The sequence below is a fragment of the Sphaeramia orbicularis genome, chromosome 16 (assembly GCF_902148855.1).
Source record: "Sphaeramia orbicularis chromosome 16, fSphaOr1.1, whole genome shotgun sequence".
NCBI classification, from domain to species: Eukaryota; Metazoa; Chordata; class Actinopteri; order Kurtiformes; family Apogonidae; genus Sphaeramia; species Sphaeramia orbicularis.
In genome coordinates, this window is record NC_043972.1 from 8,794,224 (window position 1) to 8,814,259 (window position 20,036).

Genomic DNA, 20,036 nt, shown 5'->3' on the forward strand with positions numbered 1-20,036 from the left:
GCACTCGATGATTGGTTGGAAGTTTCAATGTGGGCGGGGTGTAGTGCTGATTCCGACGTGCTTCCGGGTTTGTCTCATACTCGGTTCAGATGCAGCTTTGTCAAAAACACATCTTCACAGCGTGTTACTGGGTTTTACATTAATTCCACCGCCAGAAATGTATGTTTTCCATGCGCAATTGTCTTTATTTTCAGTAGAACGAAGCCATAAGTCTAAATTGTTTTGTGCGCATATCCTTCGCATCGCTTTCTCCGTTTAATTTTATCTAACAGTGATGGCTGTTCGCTAAATGTGCACTTATGTTGCATGTAAAATGGGATCAAATGTATTTTTAATTACAAAACGTGATACAAGTCGGCGTTAGTTTTCGATCTGTCACACTCAGTTACTCTGTCTCTCATTCCAACTGCAGATGTCATGCACAAAATAAAGTATTAATGCAGGGGTTTAAGGAGAATTTTATCCACGCTAACCCTAATTTCCATATGCAGATCTGTCTCTCCCAACAGTCCCTCTCGCCATCACACCATTTCTTGCATTCTAATGCATTCTCACATCTTTACAAAATCCCCCCTTCCGCCACACGCCGTGGATGTGCTCGTTTTGTCGTCTTACATTTCGTTATTTCTGCACATTTGGCTTGCCCGGTGAAGAGAGAAGATTCACGGTAGATGCGGGTTTTGCATGGGCTAATTTGTACGCTTTATTACCGGGAGTCATCGGGGACAATAAACATGGGAGCGTCGGGAGATTGCTTTTCTTTAGGATGCATCAACCTCCATGTCTGCTTTCAGCCGGAGTCTGTGTCGCTGAGTGAAGCCTCTGTCGCCAGGATGCGAAAGGTAAAGCCTGTTTTTTTTGTTCCTACGCTACAAACCCATTCAGTCACTGTAGTACAACGGAGGGAGTGAGATTTGAGCCTCTTTCACACCCCCGCCCCCCCCTTTTCACCCTCAGATGTAGTCTATCTTTCCAGGCTTTGATTCACTGGACTTTGCTCAAAAATACTGATAAAATAAACCCTTCATGAATAAAAACATGGGGAAATCTGCACCATTTTGTGAATTCAACTAATAATCCACGCAGAATTTATTAATAAATATGCAAATATTAAATGTGTGTAGGTGGGTAACCTGCTGCTGAAAGTCGAGGCTTCATCACAATAAACTGTGTTAATGTGCAGTAGATTGTCCTCCCTGTGGTAGGACAGACTACACATCCAACAGCTGTCCATATTTTCTGCATTTTATAATAAAATAGTTCAGACACATAAATGCACCCACACAGGTGCTATGATTTGTCATCATTCAGGTCATAGTTGGGTGGAGTTAATGAGCTGAGGACAGTCCAGTGTCTGTTAAACCAAAATGAATAATGTGATTTTGTTACATTTAAATATATTTGTGAGTCAGTACATGGACCATACAGAAGATCTAATCAGAATGTATCCACAGATTAAGTTATTTCTTACTTGTGCAAAAAATAAATATGATGGGAAATTGCAACTTAATGAGGCCACCAAACTGTATCTTATAATTACAGAAGTTACAGCCAGAGCTAAAACAATTAATCACCAATGAATTAGTTTACAGCTATTTAATTACTCACCAACTTTGAAAATTAATGAATCATTTTGAGCAAATAAAAAAAAAAAATCTTAATTTTCTTAACTTTGAGCATCTCCTTGTTTCTTTTCTCATCTTTGACAGTAAAATGAATACCTCTCTCCATAAAAGAAAAAAAAAAGAAAAGAGAGAAAAAAAAAAAAATGAATACCTCTGACTAGTGGACCAAAAAAGACATTTCAACATGTACATTTTGATTATATCCACAATGCTACACAAGTCCACCATGTTGAGAATTCACCAAAAGAAATAATTCCTTGATCGATGGATTCATGTTTCTATCATCAGTTGTTTTAAAGTTACTTGAGGTGGGGTGTAAATGATTCCAGTGCCAGTGCAATATCAGATTCAGTATGAGCATCTATCAAATATGGCAGATTATGCTCTTAGTTCTACATCGTCTTCTAGATGCTGGAAATTGGTAGATATTGTCTTGCAATAACTGCCATCATTTCTGTAAAAATTACAAAAATATCTAAAAGTTTCCTCTTTCAAAAGTGAAGTTTGATTATGAAAACAAAACAAACAAACAAACAAACAAACAAAAAACAGAGCGAAAAAACTATAATCCAGTACCAGATCCAGATCATCTTCAGTAAGATCTGAGATATGGAAGACACCAACTTTGTATAAAATGTTTAAGTTGAAATATGCTGTAGATTTTCAGTTACAGACACACAGACCTGATTACAATACTTGTGTTGGATGAGGGTACCACATAGAAGTTGCAGCCCTAGTTACAGCAGAGTTAATAGGAAAAACAGTGGAGTTAAATGGGTAGTGATAGTTTCTATTTAAGAGTCTCCCAGTCAAAACAACAACCAGAGTTAAAGTAGCCGGTGATGTCCTTAAGTAGTGTTTGATCATTGTAGTTATTGTTTGAAGAAAATCTTCCTGATTTTACTCTTAGATTAGATTAAATTCAACTTTATTGTCATTACACGTGTACAGGTACAAGGTAACAAAATTCAGTTTGGCATCTAGCCAGAAGTGCAATCATTAGACATAAACATACAGGATAGATTGTTGGGGTGATATGAATATACTATACAGATTATTATATACAGATTAATAAACAGATTACAATTTACAGTATTAAAGTACAATGAATGTTAGTAGACATAATGAATATATTTGAATGGTATGGACATAATATACAGATTACGGCTATATTATACAGGTGGATAATTGCATAATATACGGATTGAGGTGATATTAACATACTATAGGCTATAATATAAATACTATGAACATATACGGATGGATGACAGACATATGGATTGTGTGTGCAATGAGTGAATGTGCAATGTAGACAGAAACTAAGGTGTTTGTCTTGAAAATAATAATGATATTTACAGACAAGGTAACATATTAAAGTTTAATTGACAATATATTTGGTATATGACATTACATTTAATCCTATTATGTCATTTATTCTATGAAAATTGTCAGAAATAATGTTAGATAACCATTGACATATACCAAGTGTAGTGCTAAATTATGTGCACATCAACAAAATATGTAACCTAAAACTTTTTATTTATTTTAATGTAGAAATTTTGAAAATGACAGCTTTAATAAATGTGCATACATTCAGGAGAGGAGGCCTATCAACCAAATAGTGTAAATGCAAATAAACTGTCCCCATATTCTAGTCTAAATGGTCTATAGATCCATTATCATCACTGGTCTCCTGCCTGATCCAGTGGTGTGTGAATTAGCAGTTACTGGTTGGGGTGTAATGCCTTGCTCAGCGGCTCTTACTAATATGTAAATTGACCCTTGGGTACTGAGTTAAAGTCCCTCTTGGCTTATTTGACTTTCCAAAATGACCCCCAAGCTGTTTAAAGTTGTGTTACACTATTGGTAGATACTTCATTTCATCCTCGTGCTTAAGTTTGACCTCAAAACAGACATCTGTAAGTTTGGTCAGCGCAATAATCTGGACCTCCTTCTAAAATAATGTTATCCAATGACCGGTAGTTTGACCTCTGGAAATCCTGTATGATACAATTCCACCATTAACACCCCCTCTTAGGAGTATAGTTGGAAAGCCTGTAATGACTTTGCATAATGAGTTAGGCTACATTCTCTTTTTTCATTGGGTCTAGTTCTAAAAGATCTCTGCATTGTACAGGGGAGAGTGCTAGTCCCTTTTATCTCCAGAAAAAAAAACCCTTGTGGCTACAGTTTGATCAATTAAACTCCTGAAAGAGCCCCTCTTTCATTCGTCTGCCTGAGAGGAATATAAAGTTATCAGTCTTCCCAAGCGATATGAGGACGGAAATAAGTAGTTTGTCTATAAAAATGTCCAGGTACTTTATCAGCATCCCAGTAGGCCCCGAGGCCCTGACACTGTTCAATGTGGCTCTCCTGTACTCCATTCTCATGTGCGCTCTCTTTCTCCCTCTCTCTCTTGCTGTCTGCTTTGTCTCCGCCCGAGGCCCCCTTCTCGCTGGGTGGGTGTGTGCTGCTGGCCCCGTACCTCGGTGGGATTGACTGGGGCTCGAGCCCCAAGTGAGCTTATCGATTTCAATCAGTGGTTTGGGAGATTGGAGCTGAATGATGCTGCAGACTTTAAACAGTGGCAAGCTGCACTGTTGATGTTTTGTGGAACAGTTCTGCAGAGGAAGGCACGTGCATTGATGGAGGCAGACACACAAATTAAATTCTACATTTTTATTTCTATTTATTTATTTATCTGTCCAGGGACGGTGCTCATCAATCAGCGATACTGTAAAAGTGCCAGTTTTCAACTTGGCCAGATGTTAAATTAGCCAGTGAAACAACAAAACATTGTAAGTTAGCACAGAGACAGCAGACGGAACATATTAAACTCCTAGTGGAATGACACAGGCAGCATGTAAAGCAAGATCAGGTGAAAAATAAGATTAAAGAATTGGTATAAACACACTATTTTACCAGGTTTAAAGGAATCAGAAAAACTCTATCCAGAGACAATGAAAACAGCTGAGTTAAAGCGCTTCTATGCAGTATTGATATACAAAAGTCTCACCAGCAGTTGTAAATCTGGTACCAGAATGCATTTAGGGCTGCCAAAACCACCGACTAATCAACATTTTGTATTCACAGACTGTATCACTCGCTGAATAAAGTATAAAGTTCATTATTTACATACATCTATATTATAGTATCATGTTTTCTTCTTGAAATTAAAACTCATAGATGCTTATTTTGGCGTTCGCTCAAAATAACACTGTCTTATGATGTTCATGTGCTGCCTCAGCTGATAGTTTACATTATAGCTCTGTTAGCTTAGCTCTGTTTGTAGACAGAAAACTGCCACAGTAAAACCACAAATCACCTCTGTTTTCTGTACGATCTGTTTGGAATCGTCCAAACAAGGCAAGAACTGACATAGTTTAGTCTGAACCGTGGACCAACAAATATTAACTTAGCAAAGAGAAGAACATCCCGTAATAATTTTATACCTTCATAAGCCTCAGAATCAAAGTCACTCACATAGAGGAAATGCTTCCATTTCATTGTCAAACTCCATTCTTTTCATTCACGGCTGAGTCCAGTGGTGAAAACAACAACAGTACTTCTTGCTTTTATCACCAAGTCACTTTCATCGGTTATTAAAATTGTTTCTTTACAGTTCTCATCCCACCTGATCATTTTCTGATGCTTTGGTCAAAGGCCCAGTGGGGTTAGTTTTCCTTACAGACAGAATGACTCACTACTCTCCCTCGTGGTCACATAAATCCCTTGGCCCGTCATTGGAAATAAATTCACTTCATATCTCTATGATCAATACATTGGCATCTTTGGCAGAACTTCACAGATCTTTATTCTAAACACTATAATTATATATTGACTGGTATTTGAAAGTAGAAATACTATATATAGCTCCTTTAATACATAGGGAGGAGGACACAGCACTGATAAACACTGAGAACAGACAAGACATCAGAATCAGAATACTTTATTAATACTTTACTAATCTCAGGTGGAAATTATTGTTTTTTACTCTTACTTACTTACTGTTGCTCCATTCAAGTGTAAAAGTATAAAAGTAGCAGGAAAGAAATTATCAATAAAACAAAAAGACACAAAATAAATAAAAAAAATATATATTTATGAAGCTCTAAATATACAAATATATATATATAAATTTGTAAAATATGTAATAGACAATATATTATCAATATGATAAATAAAGAAATATACATAAACTAGCGCGCTGACGTGGGGGAACCACGGGTCATATTAATACCGATATCTAGGGACTGATGTTAGTATATGCATCATTCCTTTTTTTAAACTTCATTTCCCATCATGCAGCGTGGTAATGCGCTTCCCGTCAACCGTCATGGGCATAGCAATGTGATTGCAAGGCTGTTGTTTTCCAAAATTACTAATATCTCAGAAAATATCGGTCCTATCAACTTGTTGAGATATTTAATGTGAAGATGGGACTATTCCTCAACTCCAGGTACCAAATTGGCCAGTTAAAAAATTCTCAGTTTCTCAGATATGTGCAGATACACACACACATACACACGTTCTGAGACCTTACAGTATTATGATATAAATAAGTGTGCAGAAATATTGTTGTGTAATTCTAATTATGAGGTTATAATGTGTATAATTAAACAGTCAATAATGTGGAATTAAACAGTCATGCATGCAATGATGAGATATGATGACATGTCTTGTAGCCGTTTCACCAAGATTTAAGATTATATGTGAAGGAATGATGAGTCACTGTGTTGTTTCTCTATGTATCAGTTTATCAGAAGTAGGAAGCTCTTACTGTGAAAGATGCCCCTCTTGTTTACAATGCCATTTCTTATTGCATGCAAAGGTAGGGTATTTTGTCGCTAAAATAGTCCAAATAGACCAGTAGGTGCAAAGATCACAGATTAGTGAATGCTGCACACTCAGAGGAACCATTAAGGAGTGGGAGTGAAGGGGCAGGAGCCAGTAATTTGTTCAGTTCCATGTCTTCTGATGGTGCAGAGAATGTTGTATTTTTTTAAATACTGAGAAGTACAGTGACTTTTTTTTTTTTTGTGGCATCATCGTGAGCTGTTCACAGCAAAGTCAAGGCACAAAGAACTGATAAAGTTCCTGTTTTACTTAAAGAGGGAAGTTAGTTCATACAATGAGAGCGCTGCAGCTTCTCTGCTCTCAGAAGCATTTGCATCAAGGCCAGGAGATTAAACGTGTGGGTTGGGAACTGGAGAGAGTGTGTTGTCTCGCTTGGGGCCCCCGATGCCAGAGTTCTAGCTTTCATCGCGCAGGGTGAAAGATTTCTCCTGGACGTTTCACTCTCTGTGGCTACAGGTGGGTGGTTCACATGCTGTAGGTGGCAGCCACTGTGGATTTCATGCAAAAGTACAGAGGAGGTGGCTGTGGGCAAATTGTTTCACAATTGCCAATGCTCAATACTCTGCGCTGAGATGCTGTATCCCACACTCTATAAACTCATTTGTGTAGTTAGATGGAGCTTGGAGTGTTATGATAATATTGAAAATCGTAGGTGTTTGTTTTTTCATAGATGGATATTTTTGTTGTTGGTTTTTAAGAGTTCTTTATAAAGAACTAATGGAAAGAAAGAGCCTGGTGGGAGACATGCTAACTAACTTTATAGGAAGCGCTTTTGAAAATTGGTGAATAATTTGAGGTGTATTTCACGCAAAATAACATAATGGAATACAATATTATTTACCTCACACACTTTGTAAGTTATTTTCTCACAGCCTTGTCGGAAAATATTTGACATATTTCCCTATATTCTTACATTTTACAGACATTAAACAGTTAATCAATATATAAATTGATAATAAAAGCCTTATATTAACACCCAGTTAGCATGTTTTTTTTTTCTAACATAATGCTTACTGTAATAATTTGATTAGTTGTAAAGAAATTCACTAATGATGTGACACTTGTATTAACCCTTAGCGCTGAGACTCTATTAGGTTTTAATCTGTGGTCTTTTTTATCACTGTGTATTGTGTCTTATTGTTTTACGCATATTTATGTTATTTGACTAAACTGTTTCTATCTTATTATTTAATCATGCTTCTAGATGTAAAGCACTTTGGTCTTCTTCATGTTGTCGTAAAGTGCTATATAAATAAACTTTGATTGATTGATTGTATTATTTCAATATGAAACATAGACTATTATGCAATGCAGGAATATGACCAAAAACAGGACATAGAAGTATACATACTCACATAGGAGGCTCAGTAACCTAATTTATTTTCTTTTTTTTTTTTTTTTTTTAATTTTCCTCTGTGATTCTGTACTCTAACTGCTTAATTCTCCCTTTTCAGTCTCCATGTTCAGTGCAGTTGTGTTGGTGCTTGGCTGTTTGCTGCAGAGGAATCCAGCGACCACAGAGGGGCGTCGTGGGACCAACCGCTATGTCTTCTATGCAGTGGAAATGGATGGAGGCACCAGAGCTGCCAGAGCTCTGGCCAAGCAGCACGGACTGGAGTTCATACAACAGGTCAGTGCATGTTCAGAAGCCCTGTTATTACTTCCACCAGTGGGCATGCATTTGCATTTTCTAAAACCAGTTACTGAAGACTTTTCCTTTTTTTTATTTTCAAGTGCTGCCAAAGTGCTGACTTCTATTTCCTATTTGAGGGATATCTGACTTTCATCAAATTACAACAGCGTTTCTGAATATTTTATATCTGATCAAAAGATCCACATATAGAGCGGCGGTTCACATGAAGTGACACACACTCACACTTATGTAAAAACACATACATGCGCCAAAAACGGCACATATTACACACATTGGAACACTTGTTTGCGTGACCAAATGTAAAGTTTATCCTTTGAGAAACTCCTTTATGAGAATATACACCGGCCTCATGTCTTTGCGTCTTTACTTGTTTGCTTGGGTTTTAATCTGTCACGCCGAGATCCCTCTATTTGTCTGAAGACTACATCTGATTTATCCACATCAATACTTTAAAGGTTACTTTGGTTGTTTGGTTGTGTGAAAGTGTGTCAGCTCCCTCAAAAAATGTTCTTGCCTGCAATAAAAAAAATAAGAGCTCCGAGCAGGTCTCGGTTAGGTGGAATAGTTCTGCTTTTTTGTTAGACTGAGTTCAAAGAAGGGTTCGAGGGTATGAGAGATTCTGAAATGAACTTCTTGTGAGTCTCTTTTATGAAACATTCACAGTCAGAAAGATTTAAAAGGTAAGAGCCCTCATGATTTGGAATCCGCTCTTGTTGTGCTCTGTTTTATAGAGGATTCCCTCCCTCAGCTGCTCCTTTCTAATTCAAAGTCTGACAAATCAACATAGATCCTTTGGATAAAGTGTACGACTCAACTGAAAAGACTACATAATTACACTTTAGATATATCCCCCCTTCATTTAATAGGTAAAAATATAGAAATCTAGATAGAAGTTTAAGGAAATAATATTACATCACCGTTGTTTAAAGGAGACGAGCGGTCCCTTTTACGCTTTCCCACTGATTTTGCTTACAGCAGACAATCAGAAGTGTGATTTGTAGTTATTGATGAAGTGTGTGCGTTTTGACATTATTGATAAGAGTTAGGAGAAGTGTCCGCCGGCCTGGCTCTGGGGAACGGTGACGTGAGCTCATTTCAACCTTGGCCCTGCTGCGGCTGCTGCCTGGATCATGAATAAAACATCGCTTTGACCTTTATCAGCGGCATATTGGACAGTCCTCCCCCGTCCCTGTCTTCCTCTCGGCCTGTCTCTCTCTCATTGTCCCTCATGTATAAACACAAACACCTTCACTGCTTCATGCATCATTCTTTGCTGTTTTCTTTTATGTATTGCTGGTAGTCCCTAGATGTAACAAGAGTTTGTAATGGCCCTTTGTGTAAATGAATCTATGCATATTTTCCATTTTGCATAAATGACAATGTATTAATGTAAACGTTATTGTGACAAATTCAAGTATTTGCTTTACTATTAGTGTCGTTCATGTAATTTTTCTGTGTTGGTGTAAATCCATTTCGACACATTAACGTAGCTACATGCATTTAATGTTTGGTGTTAACATAGTGTGTCCAATCCAGCAACACCATATCTTGAGAGGAGCCTCACACAACCCCCAATTTCATGATCCCCCCAGGTCCAATCTGCTGACTGGCTTCTTTTACCTGTCTGTCGCCAGAGGCTGATGCTAAATGTCACTGACACTAAATCGCCTTTGTTAAGTCAAACCTATTTTAATTGTGCCACCTGTGATTTGAGCCTTGCGTGCAGCAATATCAGATATCAAGGAGAAGCCGGCACTTCACAATTTGCTGTGATATAATAATTTTTTTTTTTTTTTTTTTTAAACACTGAAGTGAAATGAAAAGTCTGACAAGCCCAACGCCAGCTTGGGAGGATTGTGATGTCTGCTGGCATTCCAGTGGTAATGCTGCATGAGTGGAATGGGAATCAAATGTCTCCATTCTGGCACTCAACATATTGTTGGTCTCTTTGATTTAGTGTACAGCATCCAGGAAAATGTCACAGCGTCTCTCCATTGTGCAGACTTGACATATCCATTTTGCAACTGTAAAATACAAAGAAAAACAAAGCAAAATACCTGAGATGATGTCTTCATGCCACATGGACAGCTTCACAATGATGCGTTTTATTGCAGATTCTTTGGCTCTTAATTTTGCAGAAATACTGAAGCCTTTTCTGTTGAACTTCCCACATCTGAAATATGTCAGAGACGCTGAGTCGGTTTTCTTTTTCTTCTTTTACATGTTCCTTATTTAAATATGTTTAAATGCAGGTTTGAGTTTGTCAAAATTCCTTTAAATTGGAAGGTAAAATCATGTCATTTGGTGAAAAAAAAAAACAGAAAGAAAAAAGATGAGATGTGGTGAAATCTAACAGACCACCATTTAAATACACAACAAATACAGTGCATCACATAAGCTCTGGCTTGTAATTATTAGCATTGGGCTCGACTGTGTGGCAGTGCAGACGTGGATTCAGAGATTACTGTCATACAATGGTGAGTCTCATCTCCAACCAAGGCTGGGGTGGTGTAATGCAATCAGAGAGAGACAGAGAAAAAGAGATACTCTGACTAGGCAGGTAATGGCAGCCATTACAGGTGCAGGGTTTCACAGACGACAAAGAAAAAACAACCTGATCACCATCTAAAATAGATGATTTTCTGTTTCACTTTATGCCGGCACACAACAACACAGTGACTTGATGTTACACGCTGATAAAAAGAAAAAGAGGAGGAAAAAAAAAAGCTTACAGGCTTACTTACAATACAGCTGACCCAGTTTTAAGTTACATCACATGATACTGCATTGTTTACATGTATTATTTCTTGCTTACTTAAGAGTTTGCAAATCCGATTAGAGCCAGATTAGGTCTATGTGTTGCATTGTTTTTATTTTAGCTGAGATCACTGCTTCTGTTTAAGACGTGTGTTTGTGTGAATGTGTGTGTGTGTGTGTGTGTGGGTGTGGGTGTCTTGGGTTTTTGTCTTGAACTCTGACACCAGGAAGTCCCTGGTCTCCAACCAATGGTGAAAGGCCTCCCAGACTCCCCTTCTTTGCAGTGAGGTGGAATACTGCCGGCAGATTACCATATCATTACCATATCATTAGCATAACATTACTGCGGCACAGCTTGGCTCGCTGTCTGTGGACGCGCTATCGGCTCATCGAGAGATTCAATCCCCAATCCGCCCCGTGCTCCTCACCCCACCCCACCTCACCCCACACCCCATGCTTCCTTTCCTCCCTCCCTCTGTACACTCGAGGTGTGTTTTCCATCTGAGTAAAGCAGATGTAATTGAGGTAGAGCACTGGATTTACCGGCTAAATGAAATCACACAAGCGCTTCACGATCAGTCGGGGCTGCTTTCGTACACATTCAGAGAGCTCCCACTCTGAAACCTTGTACCACTGCACCCGATTCAGAATTTCTAATATCCTCTCAGAAATGGCCTCAGTCAGATGCTAAGCTATGTCAAGCCTTGCGGTGCATGGATGACTCCAGGCTGTTATGCTGAGACCAGGTGTGTTTGTGTGTCCGCTGAAGAAAAAGGGGCTGACGTGCCACATCTTCTCCCTCACCCCATCCTTTCCCTTTTCTGTAGCGAAGGGCACCCAGGGGCACGAAAAGGGACACCAATCCTCTAATGGTCGGGAGCAAGGGCCCATTCCATTAGTCCAGGGGCCCAGAGTTCACTGCCGCACCTCAATGTGAGGAGGGTGAACAGAGAGCGAAATGGAGGCAGATGTTGGCTGGGGGCAACACAGAGGGCAACTATGCACCAGCTGCATGCTGGGAAATGCATCGCCTCCCCCCCATCTCTGCTTTTTCAATGCCTGTTCCTATTTCCTCATGCAAGTACAGTTGCACACACCTTGTGTATATAGGATGCACACACATGCATGGGATGCACACACACTCACACTGACTTCCTATCGCCCGCTTTTGTCCCCAATTTCATTCATTCCAGTAAGCTTTTCTCCATTTTCCTTATCTCTTTCTTTCTCTCTCTCAGCCTCACACGCTCATTCACTCACGCCTATCTCCATCTCTTTCATTTTCGCTCTCTCTCTTTGCTTACCGCCCTGTGTCCCCCTGCCCCCCCGCCTTTCCCCCCCATCCCCGCTCGTACCTCACTCTCATTTGTAAACGGAGGAATGTGGAGAGAGAGGGGAAGGACTTGACTGAGGAATGTGTGGAAAAGATGTGGTTTCCCTCCCAGGTGGGAAACTCTGGCGGGAGATGAAGGCGGAGAAGTAAAAGAAGAAGAGGAGGAAGGAGGAGGAAGAGGGCGAAGAGGAGGAGGAAGGAGGAGGAGGGAGGAGGAGGAGGAGAGTAGAAATGATGCTACAACTGCCTCCCTTTCTCTCCCTCTCTGGGCTGAGATGATGTATGGCTGCAAAGGCCACATGTTGGCCGTGTGATGGATTAAAGCACTTTGTAGGAAAATTACTGAGAGCGCCTCAGCACACCAGAGTCTAGCCCTTAATAAAACTCTCTTCAATATTGAAATGGAGAGAGAGAGAGAGATAAAGAAGATAAAGAAAGATGGTGAATGGGCGCAGAGCAGAGGGGGAAGCACGCAAACATGCTTATACACTATACTGAAGCACTGAGAAATATTGTGTAGCTTTACGGTCGGATTTTACTGTAGGTTTTGTTTGGAGCGGGTTTATAAAAAGAGCTAAGTAAAGCAAAGCAATTTCATGAAGAGCCTGTTTATTATAAGCCAAGTTGAGGGACTTTTACGATGTTTTTTGTCAGTTACTGCTGTCGTTGGGTGTATTTTCAACTTTACTTTTAGCAGTTGACAGTTTTTACCCAAAATAGGGGCTGAGCGCGAGTTAAAGAAAAGCCAACTTATTTCAAATGACAATGGATTCCAGCTATTTTTTTTTTTTTTTTTTAATGAAATTGAGCTTTTTTGTTGCTTGAAGTGGATTTTATTTTTGGCACAGGTTCTTAAGTGAACAGGACTCAAACAGGACAGGAGAACCTGCAGTCATGTAAAATCTAATAACGTAGGTGTGTATAAAAGTTTTATGTTTATTCCATGCTCAAGGTATGCTTAGATAATCAAACTTCTCATTTCACCACAACAACGTATACATTTAAGTAAGTATATGGAAATAATGGGAATAATTTGAATAATTGTATTTACATATTAGGATATATAGAATTAATGTATTAGTTATAAAATGATTAATCAATTTAATAATTTACTTTATCTTATAAGAGTCAGTGTGATTGTAATCATGTTTTTTCATTGATCTATTTAGCTTTTACCAAAGTTTGTTCTAATTTAGCACATGTGTATATTGCCTTCTAAGCTATAGATTAGTGTTATTTCTGTTTTTGTTGCTCTTACAGAGTTTGCTCCACACTGATTGGAAGTGTTTGACTAATTCCATTGTGTTGCCGCTTTGCTTTATTTTTTTTTTGGCCAATTTTTATTCAGAAGTTTTTGCCAAAGTAACCAGACAGCACTGTTTCTACAGAGGTGTGTAATAAGCTGTGATGAGAAGTAGTTCTTCTTCTTTTTTTTTTTTTTCTTTTTTTAGAAAGATTAGCTAGATGGAGCACTTTATTCTAAACTGCCATCTAACACAACGCTGTACAGAATTGGAACCAAAACCTCAGGATCTTTTCAATAGCACTATCACCTCACAGCACAGAGGTCTGGGTTTGGACCAGGACCTCCCTGTGTCTCCATCAGTTCTCTCCAGGTACTTCCTCACCGTCACATGCACTTCAATAGTTGTATTTGCAAATGTGTGAATGAGAGTGAATGAATGTTGATTTCTATACGTCAGCTGTGCAGTGAACTGGTGACAGGTCCAGGGTGAACCCCATTTTCACCTGTAGGTAAATGGGATGGGCTCCAGTACCCAATACCCTCCAGAGGGTTGAACAGATCAGAAAATAAATGTATGAATGAATAAGAGTGAATTATCTCACTTGTTAAGAATGAGTTGTCAGTATGTTCTCAGATGCATACAGTTTACTTGGTTGGTATTATGTTTTTAGCGCTTTAAGATTGATGGCCATAACTATAGGTCCTTTTCTAATGTAGCACTCTGAGATTCAATCAATGAAAAGTGCATTATTAATAAAATTTATTGTTATTATTATTATTATTATTATTATTATTATTATTATTATTATTATTATTATTATTATTATTAACTACATTAACCTTTTTGGCACCAGAGTTAAAAAAAAAAAAAAAAAAAAAAGATTTCAAAAGCTGGGTCTTGGAAGTGGTTAGGGATATTGGGTATGATGGGACTAAATTTACTCACCTAATGTGCATATTGTGATGTCATAGGGTGGCGGCCATGTTGGATTGCTTAACTTTTTGTAAAATTGAACTTTGAACATATTTATATGGAAGTTTTCTATGTGTTTTTGTTTTTCTGTCATCTTATCTTTAAACTAAATGAACTTACACATTAATACAGAGTAACATGCAGTAAGTTTTATTAGCTTTTTATCCAAGAAGCAATGTAGCCAAAGCTGTCCTTATCTATCCAAACTAAAACTAAATAAACTTTACTTACTTACTTACTAAAGCAGCTCAGATCTGTGCCTTTTAAACCGAATTTTCTTCTTCACGTTGAATAGGAACATGCCCTGAAATGCTGTTAGAATTGAAGGGGCACATGTCCGCCATTTATTGGTGGGAGGTGGTAACAAGATTTGGCAACTGTATCTGCAGCTATGGTCTGTTTCATTCAGTTATGTTGGTTGTCGCAATATTGCAACTTTGCTGCTTAAAGAGTTAATGTGTACAACGATGTGAAGCAGAAATGACGTTTGGGGAAGGCTTTCCAAAACACATGGAACTAAATACAGGTTTGGTTTTACTGGATCTGGAACTTTGCTTTTTCATACAGATTAAAAAATTTATGTATTTATTTATTTATTTATTTATTTGCACATCCAGACATAAACTAAAACAAATACATGTACATATCTCTCTTGGTCAAGAGGAGGGTACTAAAATATGCAGGTGAGGTTGGAAACTTGAAAGGCTTATAGAATGACCTCACCTATGTCATTCACTGTCATTTACATGCAACCTGATGCAAGTTGCTGATATGCATGTTGAGATTTAAGTGTTAATATCAGCAGCTTGTGACTCAATCCAAAAGTGAGTCACTTCTAAAGCCCATTCTCTATTTTTACTCTTAGACGGACCATGGATCCCTCACCCCCACTTCACATTTCATTTCCTGCCAATACTGTAACCAACAAGGCTTAACTGCTCACCCCATTTAGCCCCCAGCATCTCCCTCCATCACCCAGGCCTCCTCCCGTCGGCTGCTGCTTCTCCATGGTCGGAGCCGTGGAGGCCGCCGCCCCTGTAGGGCTGTTAGTGTACACACCAGCTGCTATTTCCTCCGTGGGGTGGGCTGCTTCATGTGGATCTCACACACTGCTTCGGTGGCTCTTGATGTCCGTGTTTGTTTTTGTTTATGCCGTACACTTTTCCACGTCTATCCCACTCCACTCTTTTTCTGCCGCTGTCTTCTCTCTCTGAGTATCTGTCGGAAGCAGCAGGACGTGAGTTCTGAGACGACAAGTCAGACTGTTCAACTTCCATGTGAGGATGAGGGAGCCCAGATAGGCAGAGGGGATTTAGGGACATATATTGGAAAAAAAAACAAGCAGAATGAAGTAAATAGTTCACAGTTCAGATATTATCATCTCATGACGTTAGTGGACATGTTATAATTTATGCTCTATTGATCATTTTTGTATTTGTCCCATATTTGGACTTTCATACACTTCTTCTTGTGAGACCTAGACAACTTAAAGATACAGACAGGCAGTGTAGATTCAGTTTACTTTAATTTATTTGCACATTATGTACAACAAGATGATTAAAAAGACATTTCGCCCTTTGGTAGCTGGGATAGGCTTGAACACCCAGCGACCCTCTGGAGGATTCTGCGATTCAGAAAAAGAATGAATGAATAAAAAGTTGGCAGAGGTTTGAAGCTAAAATTAATTAAGCAAATGCATTCCTTTTAAAAAAAATTAAACGATCATATTAAATCATGGAAATTAACTTAAATACAGGCATCAATATAAGATAAGAAAGGATAAAAAGACAATTCAGTTTACATAAATGGGATCTTATACTTAGAAGTTAAAATACAATATCAGGAAAATATGTGTGAGGAGCTAATAGGAATCCCTCATGGATCATAAAAAGCTTCAGATCAAGCCTGTTTTTAGCATTTTTAGTAAACAACAGGACAGTAAAGAACATTCAGTGACACAATAACCACAGCGCTTGTTAAGATTCACAGCACGGCACCTGCTTTTATATTTAACAGAGTTGTTGTGAGTTTGATGCCCGATCCTTTCAGTCTTCTTCTGAGCGGTATGATAATCTGATTCAACCTGAAGAAGGAGAGGAAACCTTTCTTACCCATCAATAATCAGCAAAGAACGACTGAAGCTTCAAAACAAAACATGGGTAAAATATGGAACAGAAACTGTGCAACAGCAGTAAATCAGTACACAGACGACTGATGCATTCAGTGATTTTAGCAAAATACTACCTCACATCACTCTTAAATGTGACTTAAATGAAACTTGACTGATTTTTAAGAGAGTTTTTACTGTTTTAAATGGATTTTATTTTGGCACAGATTTCTAAATGAGTTGGACTCACATAGAAACATAAAGTTATTTATATTATAGCATGAATGTACAATATAGGTTTTATGTATATACCGAGCTCAACCAAATCACATTTAGTCATTAACGTGGTGAATTCAGCATCTTATATCCCATAACCCAATGATTCTGACTCACTGAAGAAGAGATCTTGTACCTTGATGGGATCGTCGTGTAATTAGTAAACAATAAATGACAGGAATGAAAATATTGTTGAGTTAACATAATCTCACACAGGGGACACCAGGTTTGTGGATCTGACTCAGTTATTGACTTAGTTTGTGTCACAGTGGAATAAGAGACTTTTTTCCAACTTAACTACACCAAGTAATACCAATAATAATAATAATAATAATAATAATAATAATAATAATAATAATAATAATAATAATAATAATAATGATAAAATTTATTTTATAGAGCTTTCAATCAGTGTGCTTTAGTTAGGTAGTAATTTATTCGTCCATTTAACAGAACATGATATATACATACATACATACATTTTGGATTTCGATATTAAACATGGGTGAAAAGGTGTAGGCTTATTTATGTCTACCCTATTCACAAGAAGGAAAGTTGCAGAAACAAAACAAGATAGCAAGATGGCACAGTTTTGAAGAATAATATAAATAAAACAATATAATCTAAGCAAAATCTTAGATTCATACTGATAATTGGCTCACTTTATCCTAATAGTTTATATTTATTGAATACCTTAGTTTTAAACATCCTTTTAAATGTAGGGGCTGATGTGCATGTTTTTAATTCTTTATCAAGGTTATTCCATAAATGTACTCCAATTATAGATATGTATTTGCCTTTTGTGTTGGTCCTTGCCTTTGATTTCTTGAACATACAGGTTCCCTTAAGGTTGTACTGGGGGGGCTTTACTGCACAAGAGCAATAAAAGAGTAAGAGCATAATAAAAACAAATTCAATAAAATACATGTAAATAATTCTAAACAAATACAATTCCAACTAGAAGGACTCGGAGAGCGCAGACCTCCGCCAAGGCTGATCAGTGGCCCCCCCTGTGGGCCCCCCCACGCCAAGGAGGTTATGTTTTTGCCAGGGTTTGTTTGTTTGTTTGTTTGTTTGTCTGTCTGTTTGTCTGTCCGTTAGTGTGCAACATAACTCAAAAAGTTATGGACAGATTTTGATTAAATTTTCAGGGTTTGTTGGAAATGGGCCCCCCCGTGGGCCCCCCCACCCCCGTGGGCCCCCCCACCCCCGATCACCACCAAAATTTAATCATTTCTTCCTTATCCCATTTCCAACAAACCCTGAAAATTTCATCAAAATCTGTCCATAACTTTTTGAGTTATGTTGCACACTAACGGACAGACAAACAAACAAACAAACAAACAAACAAACAAACAAACGAACCCTGGCAAAAACATAACCTCCTTGGCGGAGGTAATTAAAAACAAGTAAAGATCAGAGTAACACCGTAAGACTCCATCCAACACACCTCAGAGCTCATATACAACAGCAAACAAGTGGGTCTGTAGATGTACTTTAAGTACCTCTACAGAATATGCCTGTCTGATGTCAAGGGGCAAAATGTTCCACAGAGTTGGTGCATGAAAAAAAAAAAAAGCCCACTCACTGACATTCTTTTTCCTGGACCTTCAGAACACACAAAAGACCAGAGTCCTGGGAACGCAGTGAACGTACTGGAACATGCAATTTCACCAGGTCTGATAAATATGATGGTGCTACATGTCATTGACTATTTTGGAAGTCAGGAGGAGCACCTTAAAGTCTGTGAAACCAGTGAAAAAAGGCAAGCAACGGAGTGATACGTTCAAATGTACTTGTTCCAGTCGGGAGGCGAGTGAGACGATGAAGGATTAAATAAATTACAGTGATTGTCGGAGGTGATGATGCTTTTTCTGGAAGTTGCTTCTGTGCTCTGTTAGCTTTGCATCTGCTCAGTGTGTTTTTTCTTTTAATACAACAAACACCTAGACTATAATCAGTGACAAAAAAGTAACATAAAAAAATAAATACATTATATACATTATAGCAAAATGTGGCTATTTTGAAGAATCCAAAATATAAAACATGTTTTGAGTTATGTCACACTTTTTTAATGACATGATTACCTCCGCCAAGGAACAGTGGGGGTTATGTTTTCATTGGGTTTTGTGTGTTTGTTTGTTTGTTAGCAAGATAACTCAAAAAGTTATGGACAGATTTTCATTAAATTTTCAGGAAATCTTGAAACAGGCACAAGGAACAAATGATTAAATTTTGGTGGTGATTGCGGGGGGGGGGGGGGGCTGATCTGCCTTGGTGGAGGTCTGTGCTCTCCGAGTGCTTTTCTAGTTCCATATGTGTTCATTCATAGTTTTGATGCCTTCAGTGAGAATCTACAATGTAAATAGTCATAAAAATAAAGAAAAAACAGGTGTGTCCAAACTTTTGACTGGAAGTGTGTCAAATATGGTACAAAATTGAAACACATACATGGGAATTGATATTTGAAAAAAATGTTTTTTGGTTGGTCAGAAGGACTAATATAGACTCCAGTTTCAAAGAACTGGAATTTTCTGTCAGTGATTTAATTCAGTAGTTCCCAACCTTTTTTGGCTCATGACCCCATTTTAACATTATAAATTTCTGGTGACCCCAGACATTCCAAATGGAGCCTCTTTTTTTTTTTTTTTTTTTGCTAAAATTAATTTGTTTTTGATCTGGTAATAGTTTACTATACTATGTTGCAAATAAACGTTAATTTTAGTCGACATTTAGTCTATATAATGTACACTAGTCAACATTTGCTAGGGATCAGGACTATAACTTTGCTATATTCGGGGGTGTAATTCTGGAAACTTGACAGTTTATTTTCCCAGTGGAGTACAGCCTGCGGATGCGGATGGTGGCCACACACATTATTGACATCACACCGTATGTGTTTCAGAACATTCTGAGTGGTTTCAGTGAAAACAAAATTGGAAGAGTAATTGTTGTGAACTCTAATTTATAGGGTTGTATCACCCTTTTGCCTGAAAGTGCAATAAAAATTTATGTTTTTTTACCTTTTGGTCCATTTTTCTTTACATGACTAGCCAAAGTACACACATAATATATGAAGTCACCCAAAATATTATACATCAATTATTGTGCAAATATAAAACTGATCCCTAGCAAATGTTGACTAGTATATATTATTCTGGACGGAGGCAGAAAAGCCAGGTGTAGATTACTGCACAAAGGGAGAATT

At 38.0% G+C, this 20,036-nt stretch overlaps 1 protein-coding gene across 4 annotated transcripts in view; it reads left to right on the plus strand.

Annotated features, from left to right (window-relative positions):
* Window positions 1-90: 90 nt before the first annotated feature.
* Window positions 91-20,036, plus strand: part of LOC115436361 (endoprotease bli-like) — a 313,286-nt gene continuing 293,340 nt past the window's right edge. For 2 of the 4 annotated variants that reach the window (XR_003937806.1, XM_030159216.1), the window contains exons 1-2: window positions 6,813-6,938; window positions 7,937-8,112. Coding sequence is in view for 3 of the 4 variants with exons in the window: in XM_030159216.1 (XP_030015076.1) it covers window positions 7,942-8,112 (171 nt within the window). In the remaining variant the exon portion in view is untranslated. Of the gene's footprint in view, window positions 160-672; window positions 843-6,812; window positions 6,939-7,936; window positions 8,113-20,036 lie in introns of those variants that run through there. The other 2 variants (XM_030159218.1, XM_030159217.1) reach the window with 2 other exon arrangements.